Source organism: Nelumbo lutea, chromosome 2 (genome assembly GCF_056320005.1).
Source record: "Nelumbo lutea isolate HS-2025 chromosome 2, American lotus-T2T, whole genome shotgun sequence".
Classification (NCBI taxonomy): domain Eukaryota; kingdom Viridiplantae; phylum Streptophyta; class Magnoliopsida; order Proteales; family Nelumbonaceae; genus Nelumbo; species Nelumbo lutea.
This window is the reverse complement of record NC_142685.1, coordinates 20,360,906-20,372,228: the sequence shown is the minus strand read 5'-3', so window position 1 is coordinate 20,372,228 and position 11,323 is coordinate 20,360,906. Positions and strand designations below refer to the sequence as shown.

Below are 11,323 nucleotides of genomic sequence, written 5' to 3'. Positions count from 1 at the left end.
TTTGGGGCAGGGATGAGGTTAGAATTTCAAATCCGAATGGGATCCGGGTTCGGGGTGGGGCATTTGAATTCGGGGTCAGGGATGAGACATGCACACCAATCCATAGCCATTCCTACTTGGGCAGGCTTGGGCCCGAGAGCACAAACCAGGCATAAAGTAAATTATTCAAATCAGGCACTCGACAAATCTGACATTATGACTTGCACAGACGAGCTTAAATTTGACCATTAATAAGCTCAGCTGGAACCGGATCTGTTCCTTACACTTGGGCGCCTCACATGCACATCCACCGTGCATTGGGAACATTTTAGATCCGGTCTCAGCTCTGGTGTGCAAATCTTAGTGCCCGTTTGGAAGGGCTGAAGTGCAGCAGCTTCTGCTTTTCTGAGATTGGTCTCACACGAACAGTCTATAAGCTATGTTTGGTATAAGATTCATAGATACCAAATCGGCTTTTAATTGATTATTTGAAGGTAGGGGTGATCATAGGCCGGCTGGGCCCGGGCCTGGGCTGGTCTTTGCACTTATGATAAGGGCTATAGCTTAGACCTAGGCCTGTAACATAGCCCTAGCCCAAGTCTACACGAGCCCGGGCTGAGCTAGGCCTGATTCTAGGCCAATGTCTTTCATATATAAAATATTATATATCTATAGTATTTTATATTAAATGACATAACATGTATATAAATTTTTATTTTATATATTATATAATATAAAATATTATATATAATATAAATTATACATGTCATGTTATAATATTTATATATAAAATATATAATATAATGTAAAATAACATGTATACATATGTATACATTATACACAAAATGTGTAAGTTTAAATATATGCGGGCTGGGATGGGCTTGAAGTATTAAGCCCAAGCCTGGCCCTAAAATTTGCGAGCCTAGGCCCAAGTTGGGCCTGAACACAAAACCCAGGCCCAAGCCCGAAATTTCTGGGCCGGGCCGGGCTGAAATGATCACCCCTATTTGAAGAGCCGTTTGCTTTGGCCTCTATGAATCACTTATCTGCAGTGTCTCAAGACAATTGAATTAGCTTAATTAATCTTTAGCTAAGCCCTCCCAAAGAAGCCCTTAGTTAAAGTTTGGGTTATTCACAACCCAAATTAGGAGACAACACGCATGGGATTTTACTTCCGAGTTGAAACTGTCACTCATTGTCCCCTGAATATGGAGGCACGAGGTCAAACATGTGTCTCACAGCTAGGCCTTATCCATGAACAAAAATAATTGAGATCTGTTCATGGGCTGTGGAAACCTATGGCCCGACCCATTTTTTGTTGGCCTTAGATATGATTTTAAGCCCGTGGGTTTTGGCTTTCTCAAAGATGCCTGGTCTAAGCCTGACATCGGTCTGATAATATATATATATATATTATAGTGAGATCCTTTTATATTTTTGGGTTTTTAAAGGCATTTAATATAATTAAATCAGTTTTGTTGTTTAGTAAGAAAACCTTATTACCCAATTTCCAGGACAGGCTTTAAGCTTTATATGAGGTTTGGGTTTGGGTTCAAGATCTAAGCCCGGTGACTAGGATAGGCTCAGGCTCAGACCAAGAATGTGTTTTATTAATATAGAAGCAAAGCCCAGCTAGGCCTTATCCATGAACAAAAATAATTGAAGTAGGTTGTATGAACACTTAGTGCCATTTGGAAAGTCTTTTTAGAAAGATCTTCTAGTAGCCCAGATGGCAGAAAAACATATTGAGCTTTTGGGGTCCTGTCTTTAAGGATTAAACTGTTTGGTAAGCGACTCAGTCTATTGAACTTTTAAGAACGCGTTTATAGGCTATTTATCATGTAGAAAGACCAAAAAACTTTTTTTGGAGCTTCTTGAAATTTGGTGTTTTCCATCTTTTTAGGTCTTTTGATGCACATGTTTTCTCATCTTTCCTTTCTACTTGTATGTCTGCATCAGATCCTTTTGTTGGAAAATTAATAATGAAGAAGGCAGAATGGAACTTATCGACGAATGCTTTCCAAACCAAATATCGATAGTGTTGCAGAACTGTGAAGACAAGACTAGGAATTGCAGAAAAAAGGAGGACTGAGTCATGCCACTTGGTTACTCTCTTTAAAACTGCATTTGCCCCCTATGGTGCAGATGGGTGAATGCAAATTGATTGCCAAGATAAAACAACCCACGGGCTACTAGTAAGTGTGCACACGCTTACCAGACTTCCGCGAACCAATCAAAGATGATGAAAATTGTGTTGTGTGCACTTGTATGTGTCACTAGGTTGACCAAAACTCTATTTATAGAGTATTTTTAGTCACTCAAACAGACACAACACTTGTGCCCTTTCCCTCGCCCTTGCCCCGGCCCGACTTGGCTCACGTGTGTGTGAAAAGCACCCCAACCCCCCCATATGCATGTGAACATCTATAGTGCTTTCCTCCTATGGGTCCTCCCACAGAGAGAGCAAGTCTATAAATATATTCAAATCCAACTCCTTTCCCAAGCAATGTGGGACAAGAAATCTCCTATGAATTCAAGAAGAGAGAAGAGAAAAGACGAAAACGTGAAGGAGGGATGAGGATTCTTGAAATTTTGAATCTTCCTCCAACAATCCCCCACAAGATTCAAAATTACAAGAATGATTGGATAACCTGAGCATTGTAGTGAGATAGGTATTCATGGTGATGGTCTTTTGGATTTCAATCATCACTTAGGTATGATAAATTATGTTATAGAGTATGAGTGAAGTTAGACTCTTTCAACATTTACTCTTTGTCGTAACTAGTTAATTTGCTAGCCAATTTAACTCATTGATTCCTCAGTGGTTCTTTTGTTTTGGAACATTTCGTTCGTGTTCCCTTCTTGGAATCATGAGTATTTTAGAGAGTCAACCATTAGAGCTCTCACAGAAGCAGTCGCACTTCACACTCACTTAGGTCAATTATTTAGCGTACATTGCACACACCGTTCTTAACCGATTAATTGTCTTATACTCGCCCTCCTCATTCTGTAGTGAGCACTATCTTACTTCAGCATTTGTAATATGACACAAATTAATAGAGTTTTTCCAAGTCATCTAGTGATTCATTCTTACCCATTCAACCTAATTCTAGGGATCTCCTTTCACATAGGTTGGGTGTCCATCACCAATGACTTATTTAGCGGGCTTTAACCCCAATCCTATTGATGCTTCATAAACCATTTTAGAAGTTTATGGTTTGGTTAATGAATTTATAAGGTACTTTTCAGACCTTACAAAATCCAACGTGATTGTACCTTTGTTAAAGTATTATCTTACTAAGTTGTGCCTTAGGCATATGCTCTTTCTTTTACCGTTATATATTTTTTTCCTTAGCTCTAGCTATCACTATTCGACTATTACAATTGAGAGATATAGATGGGACCGGCCGTCACCAAATTGGTATATTTTCTAGGAAGTTTATTAGCCACTTTACCATGGACTCTACTATTCTAGCGTAATGAATTCAACCTCCATTATCAAACTTGTATTACAAGATTGCTTTACCGATTTCCATAATACTCTTCCACCTCCTAGGGTAAAGACATGCCCACTAGTAGAAGTACTATCATTTCAATCTAAAATCCAATTGGCATAAGCAAAGTCTTCTAAAATAGGAGGAAAACCTGAATAATGCAAACCATAGTTTATGGTTCCCTTTAAATATTTTATTAATCTTACTAGAGCTTCCTAATATTTATTTTCGGGATTATGATTATGTTGACTTAGTTTTCCAACCGCTATTAATATATCCCATATTGTGTAGTTCATTAAGTATGACACAGATCCAATTATGCTTACATATTCCTTTTGTAAAATAAGTTCTCCTACATGTTTTCTTGAGTGGATGGTATAGTCAAGAAATGTTTTGACAAATTTACAATCATAGTGTCTAAATTTCTTAAGTATATTTTCTACATAATATGATTGAGAGAGGATATTATTTCCTTTATTTATGGATTTTAATCCCTAGGATTGCATGAGTTTCACCCCTATTTTTATTGTGAATTTTGGATATTAAGAACTGTTTTGTTTCTTTTACTACACTCAAAATTGTACCCATTATTAGCATAACATCAATATATAGGTAGATCATGACTCCTTTTTATCATCTACAAACTTGTTGTAAACGCATTTGTCCGGATCAATTCTGTTATATCCATTTGTGATTAACACATACCTTATTCTCTTGTCCTGGTACTATGAAGTCTTTAGATTGCTTAATATATATTTCTTCCTCTAATTGTCCATTTAAGAAAATTGTTTTTATATCCATTTGATGAACTACCATTTTGTAAATGGGTGCTATAACAAACAAAACTCTAATTGTAGTTAATCTTGCAACTAGTGAATATGTATCAAAAAACCTACATCTTTCTTTTGTTTGAAGCCTTTAACAACTAATCTGGATTTAACTTATCTATTGTACCATATGGATTTAACTTTTTAAATATCCACTTACAATTAGTAACTCATCTCCAGGTTGGAGATCTATAAGTTCCAAAGTGTAATTAGTGACTAAAGAGTCTGTTTCACTTTTTATACCTTCTTTCCAAAATACAACATCAGGAGAGGTTATAGCTTTCTAATAGTTTACTAGGTCTTTGTGCACCAGAAATGTGAATATTCCATCACCCAAATTTGTTTCTTTCTTTTGTCTTTAACTTCTCCTTAAGATTGGTTCTTGATTACTAGAATTAATACTATGTGAAATAATAGCTTATTGATCATTTAACCGTTATTCTTGGTCTCTGTTATAAACTTGGGGTGGTTTCCTATTTATAATTTTCTTTTTCAATGGAAACATATGCTCAAAGAATTCTATATCTCCAAACTCAATTACTATATTATACTCTATAACATTATCAATTGTTTTAATTATAAAGAACCGATAAACTGCACTATTTTGTGCATACCCAAAGAGTGTACAGTCATAGGTTTTTGGTCTCAGATTCTTTTTTTTTTTTAGGTTTAGGTATTCCAACATTTGCTAAATAGCCACAAACTTTTAAGTAGTTTAAATTAAGTTTCTTGTTATGCCAAAGTTCAAATGGTATTTTTCCTTTCTTCTTAGGAGGTATCCTATAGTACAAGTAACAAGGTGTTATAATTGCTTCCCCCCACAAGTTTAAAGGTATAGCTAAACTAATTAACATAGCATTCATCATTTCCTTTAATGTTCTGTTAAGTCTTTCTGCAACTAAATTAGATTTTGGTTGATAAGGGGTTGTGGTTTCATGTATAATTCAATTTTCTTTAAAGAATTTTCTAATGGGTTTTTTATCATACTCGATCTCTTTATCTGTTCTAAGTCTTTTTATTTTCTTTCTTACATGATTTTCTACTTCAGTCTTGTAAGTTATAAAAGCTTGTTTAGCCTCATCCTTTTATCTAAGTAAAACAACTTTTGCATATCTAGAGAAGTCATGTATGAAGGTTATATGATATCTTTTTCCTCATCTAGCTTCATGAAACTTAAGATCACCCTAAATCATTGTGTACAAGTTACACCAATCTGGTTTCTCTTTCTACAATTGTATGAGATTTTTTAGTAAATTTGCTTCTACACATGCTTGGCATTTTTCACTTGTAAAATTTTAGGAACATTCAAAACTCCTAACTTACATAATATCTTTAAATAAGAAGCACTGCAATGTCATAGTCTAGCATGCCAAATATCAAAAGGTTCAACAATATAAGCATAAGATGATATCTTATTCATAATAATATTAGAAATACTTAATACAAATAGTCCACCAATATTATATCATTTTCCAACATTTACATTGTTTTTAATCAACATAGCCTTGTCTGTTTCAAATATGAGCTTCAATTCTACTTTGTTGAGGAGTGCACCTGACACCAAATTTTGTCTGATATTGAGTACATGCAACACATCATTCATCATTAGGATCTTTCCCAAAGCTAGTTTCAGGAGCACCTTTCAAAGTCTGTAAGTTTTCCAGGGAGACTTGTATTTTTTTTTTTTTAGTTTGAGTTGTATACTCATAGAAGGAGTAGTAGTCCCCACATATGTGCTTAGTAGCACCGATGTCCAATACCCACTCCTTCAGTTTATCAATCAAGTTAGCCTCGGTTACCATTGCTGCAATGACATTATCAATCAAGTTGACATTTGGTTTTCCAGAGTCTTTCTTCTTTCGGCGATGGTAATCTTTTTTGTAATGCTCGAGTTTGCCACATGCATATCATTTTCCTTTCTTTTGTTATCTTAAACTTTTGTTCATGTTTCACATTCAAACTCTTTTTGAATTTTGTAGTAATTTCCTCCACCATATTGGTTTTGGAAATATGAACTTCATCATTCTTTTTATTCTTTTCTTCTATTTTGATTCGAACCACTACTTGATTCAAAATAGTGTCATTTCTCTTGTACTTCATAGTGGTTTTGAAATTACCCTATGCATGTGGAAAATTCTCTATGAGAACCGGCTACAAATTCATCTGAAAGTATCATTCATTCTTTAGGTAGTTCCCCCACAAGCACCTGAAACCCATCTATTTGGGTAGACACAACACCTTTGTCCTCGCCCTCGCATTGACTTGATCCGGCCTGGCTCAACACACACATGTGAAAAGCACCCCCAATCCCCCCACATGCATGTGAACATCTATAGTTCTTTTCTCCTATAGGTCCCTACCCATAAAGAGAAAGAGCAAGTCCAGATATATACTCAAACCCAACTCCTTTCCCAAACAACGTGGGACAAGAAGTCTCCCATACATTCAAGAGAAGAAAAGAAAGAGATAAACGGTAAAAACACAAGAGAGAGAGGAAGATAATTGAAATTTTGAATCTCCCTCCAACACCTTTTAAGCCAAAATTAACTATAGATTTGATTATATTTTGAGAATGGACAAATTGATATCCGATTTTGCATCTGGGTGTGCTATAAACAAACATAAACGAGATTGAAACATGTAATATGCAGAAGTAAGAAACCACGCTTTCTATGTATAATATGGTTTTAAAAATAGAGAAAGATACAGAGCATTCTTAACCAATTACAATTTATTATATATCAATGAATGCCATCTTTCTGTCTAGGTCCAACTATTTATCTATCATCAAGTCAAATGACGGCAAATTGAAAGCATTTATTGTTTTATTTCTGGTGACATGACATGATAGCTAGGGAAGAAAAGGCAGAGCCCTAATCATGGAAAGTTGGAAAATATGTAAATTTTCTTCCTTAATCAAGCAAAGCAAGTCTTCTCAGAACTGTATAGATATCAGAAATTTTGGATGACACAGTAGCTGGCTAGAGGTCGAATTCCATCGTACGAGGTTATTTTTTATTCTTTAGTGCTACTTTATCACATCGTACAGATCGATGAGATGGGTGGCGTTGGTGCAGAAGCAATGGCTCTTTTGCCACGCTCCGATCGACTGTTCTCTGCAAACTTGAAGCTCCCTTCATGCAAGCCCTTCTGCTTCTCCTCCTCAGTCCATTCGGATCCATAGTAGTACTCTTCTTTGGACTTCTCAGCGTCGGTCGATGCAGGCAAGAACATGCTTCCCCACTGGGGGAAGTGAACTAGAGTCACCGGCAGAGTGCAGGCTACAATCATAACCCCCATGAGAGATATCCCTGTTGCAGTAGAGTACCTCGAGCTCGTGAAGAACAACAATTGGGTCAGCCCTGAGCCGAAGTTCCCACCGGCACCGGTGAGGCCAGATATTATTCCCAGAGACCGCCTGGAAATGAATGGGATGATACCGAAGGTTGCACCACAGGCAGACTGAGCGCCTATGGAGAAAAGAATCATTGCCATTATGGAGATAGGAAGCGAATTAGCTCGACCCAGCCAGATGCAGAAGACCCCTCCGAGAGTCTGCAGGATCCAGAGGTTCCATAGCCTACCCCTCATGCCAAACCTACGCGCAGCTACGTCGGACATGTATCCACCGAAGGGGCGAGCAGCGAAATTGGCCATGCCAAACGCAGCAGCTATGATGCCCGCAGTGTGGAGCTTGAGATCAAATCTGATACAACGAATAAAAGCAGTTTCATTAAATTGATTGTCAATATTGAACTCATCTATCCTCCACCTGTTCAACTGATCATGCATCCACAGAAAAAGATGATATTAATGAATTGGGTATTGAGAGATGATGATGAATTAACCTGTCATAGAAATATTCGGCAATAACATTATCAGTTGTTAACTCTACACCCATGGAGTAACCATAGAGGATGACGAAGATCCATGTCCTGTAGTTTGTGATGGCATACCAAAGCACCTGAACCAGAGGAAAAACGAAATGTCATGGCTTCTTAGAAAAGAGCATTTCGCAGCATTCATCAAGTCTCTGAGTCTGTTAATTAACAAGCCAACCATGTTCATGTAGTCTACCTTAGAGAACTTGTCTATGGCAACTTCTCCCTTCTTCTGAAGGCTTCCAAGGTTTCCATCTGGCAAATCTTGGCCAAGGGTCAAGACCAAGATTCCCATGACAATATGCAGAACTCCGGGGATGAAGAAGGCGATCCGCCATGCGGTGAATGGGGTGGAGCCGGTGCGGCGGATTACGTCGTAAAGCAAGGGCATTAGGAGCTGAGTAGCCCCACCACCCATATTCCCCCACCCGGCAGCAGTGCCGTTGACAAGCCCGATTATCTTGCCGTTGAACATGGTGCTCATCCAGTACTGGCACGACACGAATGTTGCAAGGGAGAAACCTATCATGAACCGGACGGCGACATACCCGCCGGCGGACGACACAATGGACATACAGAACACAGCGGGAGCAGCAAGCATGACGAGGAAAGCACACCCATAACGCGGGCCTAGTAGGTCACACACAGCGCCCATGACAAGCCTGGAGAAGATACTCCCGGAGACGGAGGCAATTCCGGCATTGCCGACATCACCCTTGGTCAGGTTGAGGTTGTCGCGTATTATGGGTACCAGCGGAGCGGCGGCAAAGGTGGAGACGAAGCAGGTGAAGAAGGAGATCCAGGAGAGGTGGAAGGTTCTCATATGGGGATTGGCAAATGAGAAGATCTTAAAGACCTTGGCCTTGTGCTCGGAGTCCACTCGTAAGGCGAATCCTGCGGTTGTATCTGTTGGGACAATGGGCGTGGCCACGGAGAAGGCAAAGCTCTGTTCTCTGCCCGTCACTCCGTGCATGGAGCTTCCAGGCTCACCTTGTATCTCTGCCATTTCCTAGCTAGATTCTCAAACACACACACACTCGATCACAGAGAAAGAAGACGAAAGAGTGATTGAGCGTGGAATGTGGAGAGAATTACAGTAAGGAAAAAGGTAGAAAGATTGCTTGATATGGAAGAGGAAGTTGTGAAGGTGGGTTATTTATATGAGGAGGGCGTTGACATTGGAATTTCGAAGAGGCGATTGGGAGATTCCAATAGTCGTATTTGGTAGAAGGAACTCGGAAGTTGGAGCACACACATACAGAGAGAGAAGATACAAAAACAGAATCCTCGGCGCCACGTCCCAGGGCTTCAGTCTCGTCTCACCGTATATCCCAAAGGATGGATCATTTTGCCACGTAATAACAGTGGTACTGTAGTGGGGGCCATTGCCATTCTTTATATACAATTACCAAAATACCCTACATGTTCCCGTGTCATTCAATTCATTAGGGCTGCAAGCAAGTGAAATGGATCATCCCATAAATTCAAATTTGACCCATTAGTAATATTTGGAAACTTGAATCAAATCTTATCTGTTGGATTAAACCATTTACACCTCTGAGCAAGTGAGTATTGAAGTCTAGTATCAGGCTCAGGTCCCTTAGCCTCTTCACCATAACACAGAAAGTCAAAAACCCTTTCTCCCATTAGCTCTTCCAATAACTGAGGCGTGGTTTCAAAGCAAAAGTGGTGTAATGTCCTAAATCTTCCTTTTATTTATTTAACATTTAGGTAGATTCAAAAAACTGGTAAGGTCTCTAGCTAGATGTAGCGGAGATTTGGATCGAATCCTGCCTGTAACAAGATTTAGGGGGTTATCTGTTTATGGGTTTGGATTTCGGAGAATGGATTTTGTCCTATAAAAAAAAAACTGATATCATACGGATATACATCAATACAAATAATATTTTGAACATCGTTATAGTTATTCCTTCACAATATTTCTCAAGCCGAAGCTTAATTTTTAGGGCAAATTTCTTAAACTGTTTCTATTAAATATAAATTGTATTCTTACTATTTAACTATTGTCTTAAACTATTCCTACTCTTTATGACAATTGACACTGTTATCAAGTGCTAACGAAAGAAATGAAATGTAAAATTTGTTCTCAATTATTTTTCAAATTTTCAAAATAAAACCCAAGTTTCAGGAAGCAGATTGCTGCTCTATCTCCATTTCCGTCTCCAGCTAACGGGAAACAATTTCCGGACAACTACAAATGGAGAGAGAACCCCTGGCAAAGCCCTGGCAAGAAACTATGCATTTAGATTGAGAGCCCAACCTGAAAGCACCTCTGGCTAAGCCCGACTCCTGAGAGCCCAAGGATCAGTCATTGCAATTTTTGTAACAGTGCCAAGGAAGAATATTAATCATTCCATTTGATCTTAAAAAGATTCACACTTTCTGAAACTTCACTAATAGTGACAATCCTTGACATATCTGGAGCCCCATTTTTTAAAGAGAGAGCAACATCCATTGCTTCTAAGGAATCACATGGCACAAGAGCCTCAAGAAACATTGAAACCAAACATGTAAGTCCACTGTACGCAGCTTTCCCATGCACTTCTGCTTCAATAGGAACAACCGATGTATCAATCCTATCCATTGAAGAACCCTGCAAGCTGCAAATAAAGAGAACCAAAAATTTTTCCTTCTATAGTGGATGAGAAATCTATCTCCATTACAGCTTCAGTGCTTTGATCGAGGATCAATCTCCCATTTGTCATGGGGCCTATTTCCCACCTGTAGTAGACCAGTTTGACCATTCTTAATCTCCAACAATTCCTTAACATTCAAAAAAGAATTCAACTTATCAGAAGCCCCAAAACTGTCCAGTTTACAAGAAGCCTTTGCGGAGTTTCAATCTGGGTTCATTCAACCATTCAAGCATCTGAACCAGAATACCAAATTTGGGGTTTGGGGCTTGGGTGGGTTGTCAGAACCGTTGGTGATGCTGCTGCCTTTTTTAAATAGGGTTTAATGCCTCGAAGCACACAAGCACACTTTGTTGCCAGGTTTTCTGTACGATTCCATGCGTCTCCTTCAATGTTCATTGTTGATGAATACGAAACCACCAATGTCATCGAAGGTTGTTATTTTAAGGTTTCTTCTTTTCTTCCTATTTTCCAATCTAAGAGAAGAT

General features: G+C 38.6%; 1 protein-coding gene across 1 annotated transcript; it reads right to left on the bottom strand.

Annotated features, from left to right (window-relative positions):
• Positions 1 to 6,954: 6,954 nt before the first annotated feature.
• Positions 6,955 to 9,309, bottom strand: LOC148869032 (high affinity nitrate transporter 2.4-like). Its single transcript, XM_088972150.1, has 3 exons — positions 8,378 to 9,309; positions 8,149 to 8,264; positions 6,955 to 8,006 (listed from the first exon to the last, which is right to left on the bottom strand). The coding sequence occupies exons 1-3, from the start codon at positions 9,185 to 9,187 to the stop codon at positions 7,337 to 7,339; spliced, it is 1,596 nt and encodes a 531-aa protein (XP_088828276.1). The 5' UTR covers positions 9,188 to 9,309; the 3' UTR covers positions 6,955 to 7,336.
• Positions 9,310 to 11,323: the final 2,014 nt, after the last annotated feature.